Here is a 26,815-nt window from a genome sequence, read left to right on the forward strand (position 1 = left end):
GAACTCCAGGGTAGAAGTTCCTACATGATCTATCCAGCTACTAAGGCCGATGTATGTGATTAGACTCTTATCCCATCAGTAATTGGTAACTGTTGCTTATCAGATAGGCCAGAGAAACTTAAGCACCTTTAAAATACACCACCTAAATATGAATTACATTCATTCATTTAAATGGAATTTTAGCATATGTAATTTCTTGTGGAATTTTTGTAAAGTATGTATGCATTTTTGTCTTAAAGTGCTACGTAAAAGAACTGTAATCCATTTTTCTGTTCATGGTTGGGTTAATCCCCCCCCCCTTAGGAATCTGGTGATGGAAGAGCAGTAACAGAGAGCAAAGATTCTGATGTGAAAAAAGGGCCTCCAATTCCTGTTAGGAAAACTGGGCAAATGGTTCCAGTTCCTCGTCGGACTTCTGAGGAAAAACAGGAAAAAAATAACAAAGATACCCTTAGCGTTTCTTGTTCAAGTGAAAGCACAACAAAATCAGGTAATGATGGAATCTAGAAACTGGCCTTTTATTTTAAAAAAATAATACGTGCTTATGGACTTGCTTAATTTAAATATTGGTGTACTGGGTGATGGTACTGAGCACCATAGAAAAGTAAGAGGATTTAATTTCTTAAAATGCTCTTTTTTGAGTCCTGAAAATAAATAATCACTAAAAGTGCGTGTATATAGAATAGCTAGCATTTTGATCATTCATCTTGTACATTTTTATCTCTTTCTGTTTAGACCGCAAGGTGGAATACGTGGTTTGCTCTTCCACATTGTGAGGGAGGTTAAGCTGTGTATGTGTGACTGACTGGCCCATGGTCACACAGTGAATTCACAATAGCTTGGGGGTTTGAACTAATGTTTCCTTGTTCCACCTGTCATCTTATCTGCTATGCAACACTGCTGCAGGTTCCAGTCAGGTTAAAAAAAGAGCTTGTTTTAATAAAATGGTACAAAGGTGTACGTAGTGTCATTTGATGAGAAACCTTTTGCTTAATCAAAAAACACTCCCCTATTGCATTTCCTTCAGAAGGATTTCTTTATTCTCGTGTACTCTCTTCCATTCACACTTGAATTTCAGATTCAAGTTACTAAATCCACCAAATAACATTACTTTAATCATACCTTACTTTAGGGGTTCAGGATAAACCAGAAGGAAAGAAAAAGAGAGAGAAAGGAGGAACTTCTAGCACCGTACACCCACCTACTGCACCTGCATCCAAGCCTTCCACTGATCAGATAAGACAGAGTGTTAGGCAATCGCTCAAGGAAATCCTGGAGAAAAGGTATGGCTGATAATGTTCATATGTTGTGATGTTTTTATTTGTGGCAGTTTCCTGAAAAAAATCTGTATTTGTTTTTAGACTTGCTGACTCAACGCTGAAGATTCCTGAAGAAAGAGCTGCAAAAGTTGCAACCAAAATTGAAAAAGAGCTGTTTTCCTTTTTTCGGGATACTGATTCCAAGTACAAGAATAAGTACAGAAGCTTGATATTCAATCTGAAAGATCCAAAAAACAATGTACGTAGTGTTGTCTATGTGAATTATGTGTCCTGAATACTTGCAAGGAGAGTTTGTTTTCCTTCTGGGGAATAACATAATAAAATTTGTCATGTTCATCCCCCCCCCCCCCTTCTCCTGAGATTAGTATGTTTCAGTATTGGCACTGCTTCCCTTTGGTTATTCTGGTAGTATTGTACGCAGATTGGAATTAAAAGTTTCAGGTTAGTGATTGATACATCTTGTATTATCTTGAATGAAAAAATATGTATCATCAGTCCAGTCTAGTTTTTTTCTTTAAGATTTTTTGACTGTCGGCAGTAAGAGAACATAAGAACAGCTGTGATGGATCAAACCAGTGATCCAACTTAGGTCAGCATCCTGTTTCATACATTGACAAACCAAGGGCCACCAGAAGACCCACAAGTAGGGCACAGAGGCTAAATCTTCCCTGTGGAGTTGCTCAGCAATATCCAGAAGGTTGCTGCCTCTAGAGGTCCCATGTAGTCATATCATTACCAATAGCCACCAATGGGCCTATCTCCCATTAGTAAGCAAAATGGTGCCCTATGCTGTCCAGATTTTCTCATATTCTGTGAAGTATGCCATGAACATTTTCTCTGTCATGCATCCTAGAACTCTTGATTCATTTATTATCTTTTTCTCAAAAGCTCCCCCCCCCGCCCACTATTCTCTAGAGGAATTATATTCTACATAAAAATGGCTATTTTGTTTGTGACAGTCTTTTTTTGTCAGCAGCTGAAACTACTGTAGAGCTGCTGTAGCATAGTGCTAAAGTGGTTGGGTTGCTAGTCAGCACTGTGCTGATTTGACCCCCAATGCTGCCATGAGCTTGGCAGATGGCTTCGAGTAAGCCATCCTCTCAAGCCCCCCCTTCCCCTGCTGTATTGAGGGGATAGTAATAACACTGGCTTTGTTCATCTCTCTGAGTGGGCCACTAACCTGTCTAGGTGGCGGGATTTCTACCCTTTATGTTTACTAAGCCAGTTTGGACATTGCCCTATTCTTGTTCTGTTTCAGTACACACAAACAGCCTTGGACTTGCTTGCTTGCTCTTCCTCCTTGCTTGCGTTGATCGCAGGTTCAAATCGTAGTTTACAGCATGTAATTGCAGCGTGTAAAAGGGAGGGATCATGTGAGCTCTTGTAATACAAACTGAACCATAGTGGTCATGCATGTTGGCATATATGTGACTTCTAACTAGCATCTCTGATGTGTACACACGGAATGAATTGGTCTGTCCTGTGGGCAAAAGAATGTTCTGTGTGTGCAGCAGTGAATACTTATGCACTGGCAGAGTATCTCCCTTCCTAGGCAGGAGAGGTCTAGTACCCAGAATGTGTTTAAAATCCAGTTCAATCTGGAGGTCCAGTCTCTTAAAAGTCAGAAAACTTTGTTGTAATTAAGAGGCATGTCCTTTTAGCTAGTTCAGACATTTTTTTAAAATGTTAATAATGTTAACAAATAGCAAGGATTTGGCAATCTTCCTGTTTCAGGGCAGATGCTATTCAGATATTTTAGTACAGGGTTATATTTTACTATATGGTTGTCATATACCAATATCATTGGTATATTTGTAAAATTCTGTATTAGTCCCTAAAAATCCTGCATTGTTCTTGAACCTATTTTAAACAATTCTCATTCTCGTATATAAAGTTGACTATATATGTACTTTTGATTTAAGTGTATTTGTGCAGTGGTGTGTTTCAGTATTTGTGGTGCCGTGGTTTGGAATTTTGGTACAGAGTGATTTACAAAAATGATACACAGATAGCACTGAAATACCCGAGTGTTCATTTTGTTGTATTTGACTTTGCAGTGGAAGTTGGTTTTGTTTTAGCTGTAATGAAATTCTCTATTGCTCTTCCAGATACTATTTAAAAGAGTACTGAAAGGTGAAGTTACTCCAGACCATCTCATAAGAATGAGCCCAGAAGAATTGGCTTCCAAAGAACTAGCTGCATGGAGGAAAAGAGAAAACCGACATGTATGATTTATCTAGAAAGTTATAATGGTGGTCATTCTATACATATTTTAACTACTCTGTCTTCTGAGAATTCTGGCATTGAAAATTGGTCCCAAATGGCAAAGGGATTAGAATTGTTGCTGAGTTTTTCTGGTGAAGATGATATTTTGATGAGACTTTCTGTATCTGAATTCTGGAGCGCTGAACATTTAAACCTTGACTGGCTCCAGAATCCATTGGTATCTTTTGGTTCCAGTATGGCAGCTGACTGTAGGAACAAATACAAATTGTGTTGCCCTTTATAAATTCATTCAAGGGGTGAATATCTGCGATACTTCCAGTTTTAATTGTGGTGATTATTTTTTTTAGGTCAAGATTCGGCCCTTGCAAATTTCTAGTGGTTCACAAACTCACCACGTTGCTGCTTTAAAAGGGCATGTGAATGAGTCTAAAAGATATAAAATCTGCAGAGTGCTAGGTGTGAATCCTCCGATGCTGCTCTCTTTGCACTTCCCTGAAACTGCTGAGGAAGCCGGCTGCCCCTGTGGTGCTTGCTCCCTCTGCTGCCAGCACTTAACACAGGCACTAAATGAATATTCGTCAAACAGCCCTTACACAGAAGAGCCAGTGGCAGAGGAAGGGAGTGCCACAGGGGAGGAAAGCCTCTGCAGCAACTGGAGAGGATCAGTATCATAGGATGCAAGGCCTACTTTCTGCCTACCAGGTGGCTTTTGGCCTTGGTGAGCCTTGCCATCTCTCTTCTGTTCTCTTCCATTATCTGCAATTAAATGGGCGCTGTCTTCAAACCGCAGCCATTGGGTGTACATTTTAAAGCAAGATTTTTTTAAAAAAAAAAACAATGACTACTGAGGGCTTATTTAAAATCAGGTACAATTTAATTTTTCTGTTTAAACTAGAGGAAAAAACATTCGTGATGTTCAGTTACTAGTAAGTAGGAAAAGGCATATATTATTCCAATTACAATGTGCACATAATTGATGGGTAGGCTAGTAGGTTGTGGGGGACCATGGCAACAGTGAGTGTCATAGAGGTCTGTGTGCTTAGTTTACGCAGCAATTGCAGGCCCATTCTTCAACCCTAGGTCTAGAAGAGGAGCTCAGACCAACCTGTCATAGATGCTAAAGGCAGATTGCTCCCTTACCCCAACAGCAACTGCCCTGTTCGTTTATCCTGTACAACTGATGGTCTGCTGTTCATTTATATGGGGAAAAAATAAAGGGATGTATTTGGTGACATAGTGGGGTGAATGAATACACATGTAGAATCCACCGAAGCATTTGGTTGCTAGCATCTGTGGTAATTCTCTTGGGCTAGTTTAGCCTTTGACCCAAAGGAATGAATGCTTGCATGCTGTCAGGCTGGGGCTGGGGAGGGGAGGGGGCAGAAAGGTGGTGCTTGGATGCAGAATTCCCTGGTGTGAACTATATTTGCCCCAAAGCCCTGTCCAAAAGCTCATATCTATAGAATCACACACATCTACAAGCAATATGGAAACAGAAGGTGGTCTTTCCTGTGTTTCCCTTCCCCTAGCATCCCTTCTGACTCCCCTTCCAAAGCTGATACTGGCAGTCTTGAAGGCATCCACATGGGCAAAAAGCCACATGGGTTGTGGACTGTAATGAGGAGGGGGAATTTGGAGAAATCTTTATCCTTTGGGAACTTTTGAAGTTCCCCTGGCAGAAGGGGCAGGCAGAATTATTTAACTGCAGTTTCCCTAGTCCACATGGCTTTTTGTACATAAAGATTCCATTTCTTGATAGGATGCAATCTAATATATCCCTGATGCTTAGGGGAACTGGAGATGATGCCTCTCTTCCAGTGAGGCACATGGTCTTTGTCTTGCCTGTCCTTCTGCATTAGACTTCTGCGTGATCAGTGATTTGGTTTCCATCTCTTTCAACCGCATTTCATTGTCTTCTGCTGTCATTGTAATAAATGCCCATACTATATAACCAATCCATTCTTTGATATTTTATAGACAATTGAAATGATTGAAAAAGAGCAGAGGGAAGTGGAAAGGCGACCAATAACAAAAATTACTCATAAAGGAGAAATAGAGATTGAGAGTGAGACTCCAGTAAAAGAGCAAGAAGCAGCTATGGAACTTCAGGTAAAATGACAAAGTACTTCGTGTTCTGGTCCATGTAAAATGCAACGTTGTTTTTTATTCACCTTGCATTTCAGTGATTGAGGTGATCTGTAAATAAAGTAGTTAAAATAATATAAGCGATAACAGGTAAACCTCACTTTGATTCAGGTTAATTTGCAGAGTCTTAGGAATGCATTGGAGCGGACACACCTTCCATGCAGGCAGCAGATCCCCCTCAGGGAGCCAGTTCAAATGAGCCAAAGGACACGCGTGCGTGCGTGCGTGCGTGCGTGCGTGCGTGTGTGTGTGGGGGGGGGGGATTGCAGCAAAGCACTGGTTTTCCAATCCCCCCTCCCCTTTAGCTCTTGAAGTAGCTCTCATATTTTAATTAATATCCTGATACTTTAATTACATTGCATATTTTAATTACATTAAATGATGATTTACGTGACATGGTATAAAGCCGTGTTTCTGTTACACTTCTGTGAAGGGAAGTATGCATTAACTCACATATGTAGTATAAATATGTATAATAATATTTGTTTTATTATTAAAATGTTTGTCTTCTCACGGGTAGGAATCTGTTCCAGTTAAGGTTATGGAAAAGATGGAGGATACAGAAAAGGACAAAGAAGTTGACGAATCTTCCACTCCTGATACAACAAGTCAGCACAAACATCATCTCTTTGATCTCAACTGTAAAATTTGCATAGGTAATATTAATTGGCATGATGAAAATCAGGGTGTATTATTTCATTTGTCAGGTCCTTTGGAACTTTTATACACAGAACTGTGGTTAAAAATCACATTATCTTAATTTTAGAAAGTGGAAGGAATGGAATTGCTGTGTGGGACATCCAGAGTGGCTGCACTTCTGAGGTAGAGAAGAGGTCCTGCTTTCTGTCACAAGTTACAAATTTGGAATGGGGTGGTGGTGGAGAGCAGATCAGTCTCTGTGCTGTACTTCAGGGACATTGATTTATTGAAGCCCCCTGTACATACCAGAGGATGTGGGTGGGTGTGGGGAATCGCCATAAATCATAGTTGGGTATTAGGGCCTGCCAGTATGTGTGGATCCCTAACTGGACTCTTCAGTTGGATTCAGTGTATAATTTCCTTTTCACTAGCTTGAAGCACACATGTTTTTTTATTGGGAATCTATCTATATTCTCAGAAATAGTTGAACTGTTTCACTCAGACTTATGAGCAAAAAACCCCATAGAAGGCTTTGGTGTTTAATTTCAGGCAATGCTATCTTTAAGCATTTTAGTTAGAGCCGTTAGTAAGTTCTAAGACAGGATATTTTTACAGTTCTTTTAAGATGTGAGTTTGAAACAGTGAAGTGTTCTAACTTGCCTTGTCAAGGTCGAATGGCGCCACCTAGTGATGACCTTTCTGGGAAAAAAGTGAAAGTGTCTGTTGGAGTTGCTCGGAAACCTTCGGACAATGAGGCAGAAAGCATTGCAGATGCCCTTTCCTCAACAACAAACATTTTAGCTTCAGAATTATTAGAGGAAGATAAAGAACTACCAAATCCAACACTTGTCTCTGGCGCAACCCCTAGGTAATCTTTTTGATTGCTACTGTCTCCTATGTACAGTGAATATTATGAGTGTTCAGTGCGAAAACACATTGTTTGAAATAAGGTAATGAGTTCCCCTTTCTATGAAGGTCATGTTCTACAGACAAGGACAAATAAGGTGTGACATTTTAGCAGTTTTGAGTCTTAAAAGGATTCTTGCACTTTAGTTTGTTGACAGTGTGGCTCTAATGAATGCCTGAGCTTAAAAGAAATTCATTTCTCTGTCCATCAGATGTGCATTTAACCATGGCAGAATCTGCATTTCATTCATAAGTTTTGTGCTTCCTAATATTGCATACAAGCAAACAAATGGTGACTATTTAAAGATATGGTTAAGGCTATAGAAATGTTATTATTTATATACGCTTGTGTATTTACAGACAGAGACCTAACACTTTTACCCCTGGATATTATAGTGCAAAGAAATAGGTTGCACAAGTGGAAACACAAGCGGAAATAGAATAAGTTTAACATGACTACTGCATTCCTTTTTCTTTCAGTTCCACTTGCGCTGGATCCAGTCCTTAATTTTTTCCCACTGTATTGTTTTTCAGGTCAGAAACGCCAGGCACTGTTGAAAGTGAAACACTCTTTCTAGCTCGTCTGAACTTTATTTGGAAAGGCTTTATCAACATGCCATCTGTTGCAAAGTTTGTTATCAAAGCTTATCCAATTTCTGGCTCTTTTGAAAATTTAACAGAGGTAATGTGTCATGCATTGGTGTGTATGTGTACCTAATGTCAGGTGTTTCCCCTTTTCCCCCCATTATGGAACATGAAACTTTTAATTAATTCCATAATTTTTTTTAAAGGATTTAAAAATTGTCTGGAAAAGATTAAAATATATGTTTCCAGCACAAGGTGCTCATAGGAGCACTTTTCATCAGGCTGATGCAGAAATAGTGGGCTTGTACTTGCTCAGACATACAAAAGGAAAAGCAGCAAGGTCTAAAACCATCGCACTTGGGTTTTGGAAGCAAGCTTGGTATTTAGTTTTAGCCCACAAGATCTTCACATCGTTTTTTGTTGTGTAGTTTCTGATTCAGACAAATTCTTCATCTTCAGTTCAGCAAGTAAGTGACACCTATTCCCATTTTAGAAAGAGAGACAGAGAGACTTACAAGTTGAATAACTTTTCAAAGTCTGGGGGGAGTCTGTGGGCATGCGAGGATTTAAACTTTGCACTTTTTTGCTGGTGCTCGTTCTCCGGTATCATTTTGTAAATTGCTATACATTAAACCAGTAGGACTTTTCCACTTCCCTTTGCATTAAACATGATAACCGACAGTCGTATTGATCATCTTAGTTCATCATTAAGAAGAATATAGTATATCACAGTACCTTTGTATGCTAACATCTCTTAAATTTGTCAATGTGTTTAACTGTTTCAATTGCAAGTGTTCTTTTGAAAAAAAGAAATGTTAATAATCTTTTTTTTCTTCTATAGGATTTGCCTGATAGTATCCAAGTAGGTGGCAGGATATCACCTCAGACTGTTTGGGAATATGTTGAAAAAATAAAAGCTTCAGGGACAAAGGTACATACACACAAACTTACGTTTTAGAAATGTAATGTCCTTTGCAATGTTAATTATTTATTGTACCTTGCTATAAGAAAAAGAAGAAAGGATTCAGTGTTATATTGCTGCTGCTGCTTTTGGACATAAATTCACTGCCGTTGGTAGTGCAGAGTCAAACGTTGTGAAGAGACCCCTTCTGCTTGGTGGTAATTGGACATTCAGCACTGCAGTGGAGAGTATCCTTCTCCAGGCTGTCCACTTTCAAGCAGCTAAAGCTTTGTGCAGTGTAATATTCTCCTGGAGTCAGAAGCAACTATTTCTGCAGTACAAAGTTATTCTTAGGATTTTTGAAGACTAGCTAGTCTTTATTATTTTACTTCCGAATATGTGTGTGTGTTTGCGTGGACATGCGAGGTTTTTTTCCAGTTTTTCAGTCCTTTTCCTAGTATTTCAGAAAAAAAGGTGATTACTGGCTTTCAGCAGGCCGGTAACGGTCTAACAAAACTTTTCCTGAATTCTAAGCACTGAATTTTGCTATTTAGAGTGAAACAACAAATTATAAATTAACTGACCTTCCCTTTTTCCTTCAATAGGAAATCTGTGTGGTTCGATTCACCCCTGTGACTGAAGAGGATCAGATTTCATATACCTTGCTGTTTGCATATTTCAGCAGCAGAAAGCGTTACGGTGTAGCAGCTAATAACATGAAGCAAATCAAGGACTTGTATATTATCCCTTTAGGTGCCTCTGATAAAATTCCACATCAGCTGGTGCCATTCGATGGTCCTGGTAGGTAACAAAACTAGGCTGAAAACCTATATAAGGCCCAAGAAATGTGCTTGATGGAGATCTTGGTTTTAAGGTTAATCTGTTGAGATGTGTTTGTTTTGCCGCCAAAATGAGAAAGTCTAAAAGTTGTTGTTGTTGTTGTTCTTATTTTGGGACCACTATCACATGCCTTAAATCCAGTGTAGAAAACCACCTTTAACAACAACAACAGTAGTAGTAATAACAACAACATTCGATTTATATACCGCCCTTCAGGACAACTTAACACCCACTCAGAGTGGTTTAGAAAGTATATTATTATCCCCACAACAACAAACATCCTTTGAGGTGGGTGGGGCTGAGAGAGCTCCAGAGAGCTGTGACTGACCCAAGGCCACCCAGCTGGCTTCAAGTGGGTAATCAAACCTGGTTCTCCAGATTAGAGTCCCACTGCTCTTAACCACTACACCAGACACGTTAATGAGGAGTGTTTTTGTGTAGATAGCCTTACAACAGACTTATATTTCTGCTGCCTTCAGATCATTAATCACATTCATTCTTGTAGCAAGAAATAATTATTTTGCAGGATAGGAATCCTACATAAGAAGCTCCTGCTAGACATAGAGGGAAGTCTGACTAGTGTTTCTCCTGATACATGCTTGGACCTGTTGAGCTTTATGAGTTTGCAGAGGCACAGGTAACTGTATCAAAACAGTTGTCTCTTGTGATATACATACTTCTTATTGATTGTTCTAACTTTTTAAAATACAGGAATCGAAGTTCACCGACCCAATTTGTTGCTGGGACTGGTCATTCGCCAGAAGCTAAAGAGACAGATAAGTGCAGTTGGTACTGCTAGCACAAGTCATACTGAAGAAAGTCTTGAAAGCGGCTCCATGAGTTTGCCACCAGAGAAGAAAAGCAAACCAAGCAAACCAGAAGTACTTCATTCAGAAGAAATAGAAAAGGAGGAGGAAAATGACTTTTTTAACTCCTTCACAGCTGTGTTGCACAAACAAAGGCTTAAGTCTCAGCAATCTAATTCAGAAGAATTAACAGCTAGTGAACCTGCAGTAGAGACCATAAAACATGAGCCACCAAAGCCTCTGCGGTTCCTTCCTGGAGTTCTGGTTGGATGGGAGAATCAGTCGTCTGCTCTGGAGTTGGCAAGTAAACCTTTGCCAGTAGATGATATCCTTCAGAGTCTTCTGGGTACAACAGGGCAGATGCCTGAACATATTAAGTCGATGGTGGATCATACTGCTAGTGAAAGCCTGCCTGAAAAACAGACAAACGTAAAAGAAGAAAAAATGGACATACCTGCAGCAAATGCTGGAGTTGAAGAAACTAAGGACAGCCAAGGCAGTTCAAAAGAATCCACGGAAAATATATCAGCAGCTGAAACACCAGTAGTAGATGTCCCACCACGCTCTTCAGGAAATCTGACAAGCCTAAGTCTTAAGGGGAAACCGCCAGATGTTTCTACAGAAGCATTTTTAGCAAACTTAGCTATTCTGTCACAGAACAAAGAAACCAAAGAGCCTACTGAAAGCAATCTAATGCTGGGAGATGCAGATAATGCTTCTGAGGAAAATAAAAGGACCACCAATTGTCCTGTCTCATCCAACTTGGGAAAAGCAGTTGGGAGCAATAATGCAGCAATAGCATCGATTGATACCATGGCTGTTAATAGTGCAAAATCTCCACAGTTTATTAATTTTAAAAGGGATCCAAGGCAAGCAGCAGGACGAAGCCAGCAGAACAACACTTCTGAAAGTGAAGGTGACAGTATTAGAAACGAAGACGTACAAAATAACCAGCAACTGAATGCTTCAGAAACGGAAGAGACAAATGTAGACAATAAGCAGCCTTCAGGAAATGATCTAGACTTAGATGAGAGCAACACTCAAGCCTGCCAGAAGACATCTTCAGCTGTAACTAAAGCTGATGATGTCTGTTCCTCCCAGCTGGAAGATTCAAATCAGTCCCATGAAAAAGCACTGATGCAAAACATTGAGACAGTACATTCAGTTAGAAGGGGGCTATTGCCACTCCCACCATCGTCATCTCAGTTTGAAACTGAAAATTCTTGCCATGGTGACTTCAGTACCAAAATAGGTAGTCCTGTTACAAGTGGAAACTTCTCACCAATAAGGACTCCGCAGCCCAATTTTCAGCACACTAAAACTCCTCCACCCACTTTTCAGTTTCCGGGGGCTGTTTCTCCTAACTTTCCTCCGCAAAACAATCCAGTGTTTGGGTTTCCCCCCCATCTGCCCCCTCCACTTCTTCCTCCTCCAGGCTTCGGCTTCGCTCAGAACCCTCTGATGCCTTGGCCTCCTGTGATTCATCTGTCAGGCCAGCCCCCACCCTTTGTTGGACCAGTTGTCCCAGCTCCACCGCTGGCACACAAACAGTCAAGATTCTCAGGGCCAGAACATTTTTATCAGAGCAGAGACAATAGGAGACCAGAGAGGCGTCACAGTGACCCTTGGGGCAGACAGGGTCCACATTTGGAGAGAACCTTTAGTAGGAGGAAAAGTGACCAGCACAGGCAAAGATTTTACAATGAGTCTCACCACCAGAAAAAGGGGAGGCATGAATGGGAGTCAGATTCTGAAAGGAACAGGCATAGAGATAGAATCCAGGATAAAGACAGAGACAGAAAAAGCAGGGAGGAAGGGCATCGGGACAAAGAGAGGTCACGACTTTCACACAGTGATAAGGACTCTGAAGGCAAATCCTCAAGAGAAAGTAGAAACCCTGAAAAGAAGGATGTTCCTAAAAGTGATGAGCGAGCTTATGAGAAGGAGAGAGAGAAAAGTAGGGAAAGGCATAGAGAACGAGATAGCGAAAAGAATCGAGATAGGCATCACAAAGACAGGGACCACAGTGACCGAAGTAAAAGCAAAAGGTAAAAGCCACAAAGGGCACAGGCTGTCTTTTAAAGTTTTAAATAAAAATAATCTGTGTTAAATATGTCCTAAAATTCTGTAAAATATGTCTGGGTATAATTGTGCCATCAATTTTTCTTTCTTTTTGATATTCACTGTTAATGTTTTACAGAAACAGTCTGGTACCCCTTACTCCTTTTCTTTTACATTCTACTGACTTAGGAGCAGTAGTTGACTATTTCAAAATTTTACATTGCTTGTATAAACAGGATTTATTTTTTTTTTCTTTTAATATGCAATAAGAAATGTATAAAGGTTATTGGTCAAAATTGGCTTTAGTCAAAATGTATTTGCTGCCTTTGGTGATTTGTGCTCTCCTCTGTTTTAAGATGCTTTAGTTACTATAATGCTAAATTTTGGACCATGAAATTCTTTTAAAGTTGCACTGCCAAACAGAGCATTGCGACAGAATCTCAGAATTCATGTTTCGATACATTCAGCTTAAGCTGAGGGTTGTTGAAAGATTCTGAAGAAAAAAAATGAGAAAAATTGCATTACTGGTCATTGCATATTTGCCAAGCATCTGAAACAGTTTGTGAGCAGAAATTAAACAGCTGCGTGGTCCAAATTTTATTGCTTTAGGATACACTTATTTTAATAAGATTTTTTACAACTGTAGCCTCTATGGTATGATTTGTATTAAATTAATTTTCCAACCATTTCTCGTGCTTCAGAAACTTGAATACCTAAGCTTGTACATGACATTGTGTTTTACTATCCTTTATATTGTAAAATGTAAATATTTTAAGGGATATTTTGATTCTACAAATGATAAAGCTTTTCACAGCTGTTTGTTTGTTTGATTTTAATAGATGTGAAGCAATAGGCTAAACCCGCTGTAACAAAGAGATGTATAAATGTGGCTTGGCTTTACAATTCCTGGTAATTTTTAATAACCCTAGGGTTTTTAATAAATAGATCAGTAAATTTCTTGTGATTTCTGTGGCAAGTTACAGTATATTGCTGTTTCTGTTGAATACCATTGCACTCTTCTGTTCAACATCCTGTTTTGAAGTATTTAGTAAAATTAAGAGCATTGTGCATAAAGAATCTTCTTGCGTAAATTGCCTTACCTCTGAATATAGATTTTTTTGCACTTTGATATCAGAAGAAACTTCCAATATTATGTGATTAAAAGAAAGTTAGGCTATTTCAAAACCCTAATTAAATATAACAGCCTACTTGCAGACCTCGCACATGGCTTTATAGAATCAAATTAAAAAATGCTATACCATACCTGGTTGATGGTAGCTTTTATTGAAAGATGTGACATTCAGGTTGTTGGCATTACAATAGAAAAACCATTTTAGTAGATCGTGCATGTTAACAGAGTACAAGATCCATGTTAGTTTGGATGTTGGAGTGTGCTTGAAATACTGAACCTCTTCCTACAAAAGTATGTGGCACACTCGCTTTCGGCACGAGGTATTACACACATTCCTTCAGTCGGTTTCAGCCACGACTCTAGTGTACTTCCCAACCCATGGGAACAACATCTGATCAGTGGTCAGCTCCTGGTTGCTCTTTTCCTTAAACTAGAGATGAAGCTTAATACCCTGCAAGCCTCAAACATAGTTTAAAGGAGGAGATACGGTTATAATTTGTATAATGGGGCAGTATTGGATGGTGTAGTGGGATAGCTTGGGAGAAGTGATGGTGTAGAGATAGGTTTGATAGTATTACTTTTGAATAGCCCGGAATCCTCACAGCTGTAAGGTGTGGCAGGCTGAGAGCGGAACTACAAGTGACAAAAGGCACAGGTTGGACACTTGTCAGCTTCCCTCAAGTTTTGATGGGAAATGTAGGCATCCTAGTCTTGCAGCTTGGCTCTCTGACTGCTGTCCAATGGACTTTTCAACTGTCACTTGTCCAACATTCCGCCAAGCTGCCTACATTTCCCATCAAAACTTGAGGGAAGCTGACAAGTGTCCAACCTGTGCCTTTTGTCACTTGTAGTTCCGCTCTGAGTAAGGGAACCAAGTCCCTTTATTACATAGGTCTGAACCCATGCTCTTATGCCTCTGAAAAATCTCTTGAGTTATCCTGGCTGTATTATTACAAATGAGAACAGATGAAGAAGAAAGAACCTCGGACACCGCTAATTCTTTTGTATCCTAAGGTAAAGGTTTAAGAAAATAGATTGTGGCTGTGAAGCAACTGAAGGGATCAGACTTGAAAGGCAGCATCCTGTTCCAAATTTTCCATCAAAAATTTTGATTTATGATTTTGAATGAGTCTTGGAATAGCACCGGTAGGTATGAGAAAAAAACAAAACTCTTTTCCTTCTTGTGTCTGCTGCCCCACTTTTGGGAGTGATCATGCGCAGCCCTGAGTCATGAAGTTTGTAGGGCCTGAACAGAAGCAAAATAGTTTTGTTCCCTCCATTCTGACCAACCATGAAGTGCATTGTCCCCTTCTTTGTTTTCCTCCTAACCGCTAGAGAGGTAGCTCTACTGCTCTAAAGTACTTTTTTTTCAGGGCTGTTTAGTAAAAAAAAAACCCCTTTCCCTTTTTAACCACCTCCTCATTGTCACTGCAGTTCCTCCTAACAGAAGTAGCTCTTGGAATGGGCATTTACTGAGAAGTGGTGGTGGTGAGGTAGTTCAGGCTGTGAACTCTTTGCTGTGGCGACATTCGCTTTCTGGACAACTTATTATCAGGCTTTTATGAAGCAGGAGCCAGGTTATGCTGTTGTAGATGATGATAATATATTATTGAAGCAAGGAAGTTCTATCAAAGGCCCCAAAATTCATCAAGCAGCAGCTCAACATGGCAGGACATTTGGACTGAGATCCCCTGGTATCAGTAGTGAGGCACCATATTAGGTCAAATCCACCATTTTGGGACAAGAAAACAGAGCCTGGCGATAAATACATTTCATTTAAGGACGGGGATGGTTTAGCACGCAAACAGACCAACTGAGGAACAGTAAGTCATTTAAACTTTTCCACTTGTTCTTTCTGCTGGAAGAGAGGACACTTCTCTTAAAAAGTTCCACATGATATGATACTCCCAGTTGTCTAAGCACAGATGTGTTAAATTTAAGGAAGATGAGTAAGCAAGCATCTTTGGCATATGGACCTGGCCAATGCTAAGGATTTAAACTCCTTGGCTTCTGTCTAGCAGCACTGAATTAACACTATCATTGACATCTGTTTTGTATTTCGGCCTGTGTGCATACTCCTAAATATGTAACATAACGGGAAATGCTCAGGAAGCAACATTTATGGCAAGTAACTCTGTTTCCTGGACATGAAACCCAATATAATTGTATTCATTGGAAACAATAAGACAATTGTAGACAATTAACATAGACAATAAGAACAAGAAGCAAATGAAGACAGACTATTGTTTTTGTAACTATTTGTATTTGCAAGCTATGTAAAATAATCTTTTCATTCCTCATACTGGTATATGTTTAGAAGTACATATTTTCCATTTATTTCAGTGCAGTGTTTCATCAAATAAAACAGCCAAATCCACACTTAACTGGTTTGCAGCTTAGGAGACCAGCACTTCAGAAGCTAAAATTCCAAGTGCACCTACTTTGAAGACAGTATGAAATCACTTCAACTTCCCACATACACGTGTTTAAGATAAAGGTGTTAACACTCAGCATGATGGGGAGAAAGGTGAAAATCGCTTGTAAAGCGTTTATTACACATCATCTGAAATACAGTATTAATCAGTGTATGCCAAAATATTGTAGCGTAAAACTTCTTTTACATTTTTCTTGATTTTGTAAATTTCACAAATTGTAGTTTTGATCACAAGTATAGTAGAATGTTAGTCCTTGATCTTAAATGGAGGAAAGTTGGGCATTAATGAAAGAATAACCCCTTAGGGTTAAAATCTAAGGCATGGTCTTACATATGCAGCAGAATGAAGTGGAGTCCCGAAATAGTAAAACGGACTGAACCACTTACGACTGCAAAAGCAGGTTGAATGCTCCTTTACATGAAAATAAATCCCTGCAAGAAGGAAACTAATACATCAAGGAACAGACTAACCAAGATTCTAGCTTGATAATGCTTGTTGACTTTTTTTCTTTTCAATCCATTTTATCATCTCTTGAGTGTAAATAGACTAGACCTGTGTTCTGAATTTCATGCTTATCTGACTTCATTCTGTTCCATCACTATTTTGTTACTGCCATTGATATCTATGCTATTAAAACTATGTAAGCAGCTTCCTAGCCCCACAACTCATTCAAATATTCTCAAGGTCTATATGAGTGAATGCTTGGTATACTGTAGTAGATGCAGGGCTCATTTCGAGGGGGAACACACAGGAATGCAGTTCTGGCAGTTCCCCAAAGAGGTCACATGTCAGGTGGCCCTGCCCACCTAACTCTCGTCCATTTTTGGCCTGTTTCAGCCTGGATTGGGGCCGAAATGGCCCGGATCGGTCCTCTGACGGGTGGTGGATCACTCTCCCACTCAGCAGCGGCCCAATCCTGACCATTTGGGGCCCCTTTCTGGCCATTTTCAGCCCCTTTTTACCCTTTTGGGCCCAAATTCAACCCTGAATGGCCAGGATTGGGTCCAAAACAGCCAGGATAGGTGATGTCAGGGGATGTGGCATATGCAAATCAGTTATGCTAATGAGTTCCTCCAGCTCTTTTTCTACAAAATGACCCCTGAGTAGATTTAACAGAAATCCAGGAACGGGGGGGGGGGGGAAGAGGTGATGTCATACCGTTGGCAGTCATTGTTTCTTTGTCTATAAGATATGTCTCATCTTTGCATCCATGTCACAGTGTGAACATGCCACGCAGCAGAAGAAGGAAATGGTTATGGCTCTAGATATGCTAGTGCTCCTTTCATCATCCCCCCCCATCTTACATTCAAAATCTTTCACTTCTCTCTCTGTCTTGAAAGTTTTCTCTTTAGTGATTTTTTCATAATCAAACTTATAAAGCAAATAGCTGTTTCCAAATAGTGAATGATGTTGGAATTACCTTAGGAGACTATATTACAATTTTCCCCCACCAAAAATGTGCCTTTTCTAACATGGTTGTGAACCTTTTACTAGTATATTTCTATCTGCATTTGGCATTTATTTTCTGATCATGTTCTAATTCTAAAACAAAAAGAAAAAAGTTTAGGAAAATATAATAACAATGCAGATTGTTTAGTGAAGACTGGGCTCACGAGTTCATTTTTTTGGTCCCTGGAACACAAAACTATAACAAAAGGGAATACAAGTACAGAAAATATAATATCTAAAATAATATCTAACAAAAATAATTCTGTTTTCTTAGCTATGAGCAGATAGCTTTTAAAAATCAGTATTTTGTGATTAAATTAAAGAAAAAATAAGCAAAGTGATTTTCCATTCCTGAAAGCAAGCCTCAAATCCCATATTGGATTTCAGTTGTGGCAGTGAGCCTTTGACACTGGTGAGCTGAACTGCTGTGATGGCTCAGAATGTTCAGTTAGGGAACTAAATATTTCATAGTCCAATTGTATGAGGGAAGGAAAAGTTAGAATTTTATTTGGGATTAAAGCCTCGTGGAAGGGATTCATGAAGACAGAGGTTCCAGGAGGTAGTTGACAGGATGCCCACAGAGGAGGTGAAAGGAAGGCGTAGTAGATCATGACTGAAAGCATAGGCTGAGAAGAAGAGTTGAGAAAACATTGAAAAGAGTCATGGGACTCAGGTGATAAGGGGCTAACCAAAAGGGCTATGAAGCAGTTTTACAGGTCTTAAGATGAGGGGTGAGGGAAAAAGAAATCATGTGGAGGCAATTCAAGGGATTTTTGCCAGCTTTGGTTTCTGTTGTCAGCAAGGTACTATGCCAGACCTAATGGACTAAGAAATGGGACAGTGGGGAGGCAGGAGAGAATTTCACATACTAATATGGCCTAACCAGCCAATTCTTTAACTGCATGTTTCTAACATTTTATGTGAATTGTGCATAGATCATGCACAGAATGTAAAGCTACATCTTTTGTATCTGCAAAAGAAGTTTTGTTCATCTTAAGAATCTTTGGTAGAGATGGGCACAAGCCAGAAAAAAAAAAAACGACGCAGTTCGTGGTTCGTCACGTTTCACAAACCACAAACTTTCACGAAACTGCCCCAATTCATAAATTGGTTCATTTTGGTTTGTGAAAATGTCACTTCCGGGCCAGCAAATCACCGTGCCGGGTCAGCAGAAGGTCTGCAGGAAGTCCTTCCCCTGTTGCCTAGGAACCCGATTGATCGGTGCCAGGCTGTCTGCAGTGATGAACTGAAAAACAAACCAAACGAACCAGCCTAAAGTTCATGGCGGTTCATCAGAAATGGGATCTGACAAACCGCTGGTTCATGAACCAGCCTGGTTTGTCACAACTTTTGGTTCATATTTTGGTTCATGCCCATCTCTAATCTTTGGTTAATCCTTATCTCCACTATAAACATTATAGCCTTCTCCCTTAATTAGTGTAATCTTCTTAGAATCTTGAAAGAGTACAACATCTTTAATTTTACCAATTAGTCCTTGTTTAAAAAGCTCTGATGTGATAGTGTTTTCTTTCCAATCAAGTCCAAATCCACCAAAATAACAAGTGCCACCATAATTTAGAGCAGTGTATTTTCTTTGGGGATCTAAATCTTCAAAGACAACGAGTTCCTCATCAAGGTACACTTTAATCAGTGTCTTGTTTTGTGCTATGGTGACATAGTACCATTTATTGCAACAGAGATTTTTTCTATGGTGAATGAGAGGGACAGATATTCTTTCTCCGAGATTAACCACAACTTTTAGTGTGCCATTAGCAAGACCAGCTGCAAGGAAATCATTATCTTCATTTTCAGCCTTACCTAGCCATAAAACTAAACCTTCCATCTCTCTGGTGGTAAAATTGAAAGATACTCTAGTAAATCTAAGGTCTCTTCTTTTATAATTGGAGTCTATGTATTTGATATATGAATTACCCATAAATTTTGCAGTAAAAAATGAGATCTGTTTTTCACAGTGTCGGCCTGACCAGCCAAGTCTACATGCACAACTGTAGGACAAGGAAGTATGATTTGGTATACAAACAGCTCCGTGCAGACACTTTTGATGTGAGCAGTAAATAGATTGCTCACATGTCTTCCCCATCCAGTTCTTTGAGCATGAGCAAGAAAAATCTGTGTTTTCAACTTTGCATTTTCCATTATGTTTACACACTTTGTACCCACAAGGAGTTCCATCACAATCCCCTACATTAGAACCACCCTTTGCTCCTCTTTTGTCCAGTTTCAGTTCTCTGTTATTGACAACTACCTCACGAATGCAGCCAGTAAAACCAATGGGCTCATTCTCGATTGCCAATGAATTAACCAGATTTAAAGAGGATACTCCTCCTACGTAGAAATCTGTATGCGTGTCAAGTGCCGTCATTCCGTTGCTAGCTTTCTGGGTTATATTGATGCCATTGTAGTCCAGGTAGCCTTCATTACCAACTCTTCCGGCTTTAATTAAATGCCATGCACTACCTGTGAAGTGTATGTCTTGAAAAGTCTGTAAGATAATTGTTCTGTCACCAAGGTTGTAGCGCAGTTGTATGTATCCATTTACTAAGGAGATACTTAGGAAATCACCTAAGGAGGGAGGGGGAAAAAGTGTTACTGTTTCATGAGCAGGTGAAATGCTCACTGACCAACCACTAACAATGGGCTAGACATGGTACAGAACCGGTATGTGTTACAAGTTGGGATGCATCAAGTTAGATGCAACGTACAAGTGATTCACTGCAACTTGCTAGGAAGTGTGCTTCCCACTCCCCATGTTACTGTTCAAGGGCAGACAATACATCCAGAAAGTTTAATTGAAACTGTTGTGTCACTATATTAGGTTTGCAGGATGTAAGCGTTCAAGAGTCAACTTCAGACCAACATGGCTCTCTACCTGAAAATATATTAGGTTTTGCCTTGTAGGTCACAAGTCATGCAGCCCTGGTTATAGACATGACACAGCGTTTTAGGGAATTTAAAAAAGATGAAGTCGGATAATAAAGCATTTTGTAATTAGCAACTTAGAATAAGAGAACGTGTTCCTTTTTATTAGTTCATAAAATACCAGTTCTGCCCAAGACTGTATAACCTTACAGCCAGTTTAGTGATTTTTTTTTGTTCTGTGTTAGCAGTGAATTCATGGTAATGTCTGGCAATGCCATTCTCCTGTCTTGCCTCTCCTGCCAGCTCTGCAGCAGTGGCCACTGTCCCCAGGTCCTGCAACACCATCTCTGTCAGTGCCTCTGCCGTGGGAGCTTCACAGGGCCCAGGCCACCTTCCCTATTGGGACAGCAACTGCCAATACTCAGCTGACTCGCCTTTCTCCTGCAGTTGCCCAGGCAGTTCAGCCTCAGCCAGGACGTTGTTGGCAGCATGAGCAGGGCAAGCACAGGCCCCAGGCTGCTAAGGGAGCCGCTAAAGAAGCTTCAGAAGCAGGAGGAGTGAGCGGAGCAAATGTTCTGTCCTGTGCCGAAATGGAGTGGGTGGGGCCAGGAGACTGCAGAGTCTACCCAGGCCTCCCATTGGATAGGCTGGGAGAGGATTTGGAGAAGATCCAAGGAGGTGGAGAAAGGGGGATCCTTTAAAGCAGCTTCCTGTGAGGGATGAGGAGGAATCACAGGGAGAGACAGCTGGAGCATGCTGGCACTTACAGGGCAGGAACTGAAACCAGGTAGTGGCCCCTTTCCTGCCTGGGGTAGCAAGCAGGACGGCAGATGGTCTGCTGGGAGTGCTGGGGAGGGAGGAGCCTCACAGGTAACTAAAGCCACTGCTATGTTCCCCAGAGTTTGTAGACCCCCACAGTGCAATCAGCTGCTAGGTGCAGGTTCATGCTTACATAAGTAGCAAGAAAAACATTTAAGGCTTAAATTGTTAATACTTGCATAACTATGGCTAAAGAAAAAGCTTTATATAAAGTGTTTTGCAAACAAAGCAACAGAAACCCCTTTCATTCCTTTTGGCAGCTGCTAAAAATACTACTGGGCTTTTCATCAGTCTAAATCTGTCTGGCTTGACAGACTGATTGGAAGACGCACAGGAAAAAAGCAAGACTCGTTTTTGTTCTTCTCCCTAAATCCTTCAGGTCAATGTAGTTCAGTAGGTAACGTGAATGTTGCAAATCAGGGTACTGCATTGCTGAAAACGTAACTTTGATGGGGGGAAAGTGTGATTGAAATAAATGTTGATAGCACTGAGTGATTGGTATTAAGTTGTTCCCATTGGGGCTTAAGAGAAGTGGGTTATGTTTCTCTCACAGCCTGTTGCAAACAGCTTTGTACATACTAATACAAGTCACATTGAATTTGTTCAGGGGTTTTAAATGGAAAATTTGGAACTGCACAATGGTATGTAGTGGTAATTCATGTGCATTGCGTGTGCTAACTGTAGAATCTGCAGGAATTGTCTTTGGCAGAGGAGGAGAAATTATCAGGGTCTGGAATTTTAGAAGATCACAGATGGCACACCGTGGGTTGGATCCAACCAGCTTTTTTGCTGGTGAAAAAGGAAGAAAGAGACCCCTAACCACCTAGAAAGTGTGAGCTGGGGATCATGGGGCTTGCATTTATAAAAACCATGTGGGATGGGGCTATAATAAGGAGGGGAATAAGACTATAACAGAAAACCTGGCTGGATCCACATCTACTTTGTCATTATCACCATTCACTGTTTATTTAATGAAATACGAATTTTGAAGGGGCACAAATGTTCTTTTGAAACTGCACATTTTGTGTCTGGCTGTGCATTTTAACAAGCTCCGACAAAGTTTTCCAACCCTCTTAACACTGAATGATCTATAATGCTTATAAGTGACGTGAGTCTACTTAGAGTAGAACATAGCCATGTTGCTCAGTCCGAGACACAGCAGAACCGTGAGCCATTACAACAGATAAATGCAGAACCACCAGCCATTACAACACATATAGAAGTGTGATGGTTTTTCCTTGTCACATAATAGAAAGTCAAAATGCAGATTCTGCCTTACCTGACCGTGGAGTCAAGTGCTGGGCAGTGTAAAAGAGGATGCCATCTGGCAGAAGAGGCTGGAATTGCAACTGGATATGAACCTTGTGCCGAATGTTAAAGGGCTCAAATGCCATCCAAGAAGATTGGTTGCTACTGAACGATGCATCACTGATGGTTAGGGCTAGGAAACAAAATAAAACAGGAAAGTGATCTTGTTTCTCCAAACAACTATGACAGGCTATTGCTTTAACACTAGTGATACTCTTTGGTTAGAATGTATTGTGGTGGGGGAGAGTGCTGTTAAGTCATAGTTGACTTATGGTGACCCCTGCTGGGGTTTTCAAGGCAAAAGACTAACAGAGTTGATTTGCCATTGCTTTCCCCTGCAACTCTGGATTTCATTGGAGGTCTCAATCCAATTACTAACCAAGGCCGACCCAGCTTAGCTTCTAAGATCTGATGAGGTACAATGGATGGGATTTGATTTTCTTGGTGAAATATATACAACCCTTCCTAGAACTGTTCACAAAACCAGGGGGGGGGGGTCACATGATGCTAAAACTCTGTAAATTGAATAATATAATGCTGTTGTCCAAGAAGATAGGCTATGTTAAAGTACAATAGCGCCAATAAAGCTCCAATTAGAGGCAATAAGTTGCATGCAACACCTAATGGCCCTGGATGAGGAAGCAGTTAAATGAGGGCTCGATAAACATTGCAGAATGCCCGTAGGCGTTTCCTTCATATGTGGAAGCCAGTTGCCAAGCAAGTAAAGGCGACTCTTACTGGATCAGAGTGAATAATTATAGAAAGGTAAACCACCACTATAGTGGGTGGTTCTGTCACATAGTACTTAAAAGCTTGAATCAGAAACTTCTGAATCTGCACTAATAATTTCTGCTGTGCGTGACATCACTGAAGAGAGAGAGAACCATACTGCAGGTTAATTTATTAGCTGGATTCATAAGGATGAATCAGTCTCTTGTCTAGTTTCTTTCTGAAAGCAACATTGACATCAGCCTCTAGTAAACACATGAATGTAGTTGAATATTTCTTTGCATTTTTGAAAGTATAGTCTAGAAATTAAAAAGAGCATGAACCAGCAGAATGCTTTGCGTTTGAGCAGAGGAATTGTTAATCAGAGTCAGCCAATGAAAATGACGTCACCCCCAATGCTAGTGGTATCTCTGGGCTATTGTTTGAGGACCTCATAAAAGAACTGATGCATTGTCATCTGTCTTAAAGCAAAGTTCTCCTTTCCACTCCATCTTTCAAAAACAAGCACTCTGATGAACCTGCAGATTTCTAAATGTAAGAAGAGTTTAAAGCTATACATCCCACTGGACCAATTAGAGTCATGGGATGGGTTAATTTTGCAGTAACTGTTGCTGAAGTGCATTTCTCTTTCCCTGTTGCGCTCATTATCGTTGTTTGGAGCTTTGCAATGCAGCCCAGTTCACCGTTCGTAATTTTGCCTTCTATCCTACCTGTTGTAGTCAAGGATGCCTCTAGGCAATTTTTCTTATATACCTCAACTCCCTCACTGCTTTATTGAGTTTTCACTGCATTGCCTTCTCTTACTTCATTTCAAGAGATTCTTTTGCCAAGTTTTGCCCTCTTAGATTTCTTCTCCTTCCCTAGGAATCTTGAAGAACAGGAAATGCTGGATGAAATATAGTTAAGTGGCATAAAAGTGGTAGCAAAATGGAAAAAATGTTGAACAGGTAAATAATATTTGATTTATATACTGCCCTTCAGCAGGGGTCATTTCGTAGAAAAAGAGCTGCAGGAACTCATTAGCATAACATTAGCACAAATCATTGGCATATGCCACGCCCTTTGCCATTGCTGGAAGTGTGTCATTAGCATAACTGATTTGCATATGCCCCACCCCCTGACTTCACCTATCCTGGCTGTTTTGGACCCAATCCTGGCCATTCAGGGCCAAAATTGGGCCCAAAATGGCAAAAGGGGGCTGAAAATGGCCGAAAAGGGGCCCCAAATGGTCAGGATTGGGCCGCTGCTGAGTGGGAGAGTGATCCACCACCCATCAAAGGCCTGATCCTGGCCGTTTCAGGACCATTCCTGGCTGTTTTGGGTCCGAATTGGACCGTTTCGGCCCTGATCCAGGCTGAAACAGGCCCAAATGCCCAAAAATCAGGTGGGTGGGGCCACCTGACATGTGACCTTTTTGGAGAACTACTGGAACTGTGTTCCTGCACGTTCCCCCTCAAAATGAGCCCTGCCCTTCAGGATGACTTAACGCCCACTCAGAACGGTTTACAGAGTATGTTATCATTATCCCCACAACAATAATCACCCTGTGAGGTGGGTAGGGCTGAGAGAGCTCCAAGAAGCTGTGACTGACCCAAGGTCACTCAGCTGGCTACAAGTGGAGCTGGGAATCAAACCCAGTTCTCCAGATTAGAGTCCCATGCTCTTAACCACTAAACCAAACCACTACACCAAACCAGTGAAACGGATAACTTGAATATCAGGTTCCTTATGAAGATCCACTATAATTTTATAACTTCAGTTGTTCTATAGCTGTTCAATGCCCCATCTCCAGTGTGCCTCACCATCCTACTGTTGTAAAGCCACTGTCACAGTGGTGCAATTAGCTCTAGAATCTTGCCCTGTTGGATCATTTTTGTAGCATTAAGATGATCCAGTTCCGATAAGTGGTAAGCTATGAATAGTGCCAGCCAAAGATTGCAAGGAGTGATGATTCCCACCCAGGGGTCATCCTACAAGTGAAGAATAGCATCCTGGAGATATACTGAATTGTTGCTGCTGCAAGGGATGCTGGAGCACCTGCTGGCCTGGCTCATCTTCTGCTTGCTCGTCGTGAGCAGAGTGCCCATTTTTCATCAAGTTGTTCACGAGCAGCTTGAGCCTGCTTGGTTGGTTACTTTCTGCCACATTCACAATCAGCAACATTTCACATGTGTGCACTCTCACACAGCCAATTGGGTGCCCCAGCTTCCCCCACAGGCCTGTTGTCACTGCATGCCACACCACAGTCAATTGTTTAAACTTGTCAGCAGTGGTTTATTGGAAAACACTGTTTTTTAAGTGTTAATGTGTATTGTTTGTCCATGGTACTGTCGTTATTTTGCAAGGACACATTCTTGCACAGTCTTATGGGAGTCATAGTTCCCCCTACCCATCCTTTAATTACCTGCCCCATATTTGGGTTTATTGGCAAAAAAAGAATGGAACAGTTCCAGTTAATAAGAACTGTAGGATGTGAGCCATGTATTGGCAACATTCACATCATAGGACTTCACCTAAAAGCATTTGCACCAGATATGGATGAGAATGAGCCACCTAGTTAACAGACTGTGTTAGCAAAAAGCTTGTTGACTTCTACGAAAAGATATCAGCCCAGTTGTAATTTGAATCCAGCTAACTGTTTACATGGGCAGAAGGATTTCTGTCTATGAAGTATAACTTTCTCAGTTTCCCTATCCTGTTGCAGCCCCCCCAACCCCCCCCCCCCAATTCTGAGCCCTACCCAGGAACAGCATTTTGAGGGTAAGGGGGTGATCCTATTTCCACCCACCCACATTTTTGGCTGGATCCAAACATATACTTGGATTTGCAAATCTGTGCCTGGCTGTAGAAGCATGCATCACTCTGCATACAAACTTGTCAGGCTGATCATCCTGAACACGAAGAGGCCTGCAGCCTCTGCCCCAGGTCTTGTTTGTAAGGCCTATGAAAGTCTGTGTAAGGAGCCATTAGGTTACTCTTAGTGGCTCTGCTTAGGAATGGTTCTCTGCTCGAGCACAAAGCAATGAGTTCACTCTTGTGCTGGGACCGTGCAGTGAAGGGTTTTCAGTAGTCATAAGCAGGCATAGTTGCCCTGACCTGGATAGCCAAGGTGAGCCTGATCTCATCAGATCTTAGAAGCTAAGCAGGGTCAGCCTTGGTTAGTAATTGGATGGGAGACCTCCAACGAAGACCAAGGTTGCAATGGCCAACTACCTCTGTTAGTCTCTTGCCATGAAAGCCCCACCAGGGGTTGCCATAAGTCAGCTATGACTTGATGGCACTCTCCACCAAGCCAGCATAGTTAATAATCTTATGAAGGAATGACTCAGTTATCCACATGATCATGTGATTTCTTGCCTGCAAGGCCACAGCTCAGTGGCAGAACATCTGCTTGGCCTGCAGAAGGTCCCAGGTTCAATCCCCCACCATCTTGAACGAAAAGGATTAAGTAGTAGGTGATGTGACCGGTCTGAATAGCCAGAGCTGGTCAGAATACAAACAGGAAGCTGCCTTAGAGTGAATCAGGCTATTGGTCCATCAACTGTCTGCTTCAGCATAAGGCAGCTTCACGTGCATCAGCTGAGGAATCAGAATATTGGACTTTCTTGTACCCGGTTGACCTTTTAAATTGCTGTAGTGGCACAGAAAAGAATGAACAGTGTGACCACTAGTGA

The 26,815-nt window shown here is 40.9% G+C and overlaps 1 protein-coding gene across 8 annotated transcripts in view; it reads left to right on the top strand.

Annotated features, from left to right (window-relative positions):
* The window catches only part of PHF3 (PHD finger protein 3), a 49,104-nt gene extending 35,761 nt beyond the window's left edge, over positions 1-13,343 (top strand). For all 8 annotated transcript variants that reach the window (XM_055001159.1, XM_055001332.1, XM_055001497.1 and 5 more), the window contains 11 exons: positions 304-490; positions 1,133-1,283; positions 1,362-1,518; positions 3,389-3,505; positions 5,484-5,615; positions 6,172-6,307; positions 6,960-7,158; positions 7,731-7,878; positions 8,623-8,712; positions 9,288-9,483; positions 10,234-13,343. In XM_055001159.1, the coding sequence (XP_054857134.1) occupies positions 304-490; positions 1,133-1,283; positions 1,362-1,518; positions 3,389-3,505; positions 5,484-5,615; positions 6,172-6,307; positions 6,960-7,158; positions 7,731-7,878; positions 8,623-8,712; positions 9,288-9,483; positions 10,234-12,380 (3,660 nt within the window). In that variant the 3' untranslated portion in view covers positions 12,381-13,343. The remainder of the gene's footprint in view (positions 1-303; positions 491-1,132; positions 1,284-1,361; positions 1,519-3,388; positions 3,506-5,483; positions 5,616-6,171; positions 6,308-6,959; positions 7,159-7,730; positions 7,879-8,622; positions 8,713-9,287; positions 9,484-10,233) is intronic.
* Positions 13,344-26,815: the final 13,472 nt, after the last annotated feature.

Source organism: Eublepharis macularius, chromosome 1 (assembly GCF_028583425.1).
Source record: "Eublepharis macularius isolate TG4126 chromosome 1, MPM_Emac_v1.0, whole genome shotgun sequence".
In the NCBI taxonomy this organism is placed as follows: Eukaryota; Metazoa; Chordata; class Lepidosauria; order Squamata; family Eublepharidae; genus Eublepharis; species Eublepharis macularius.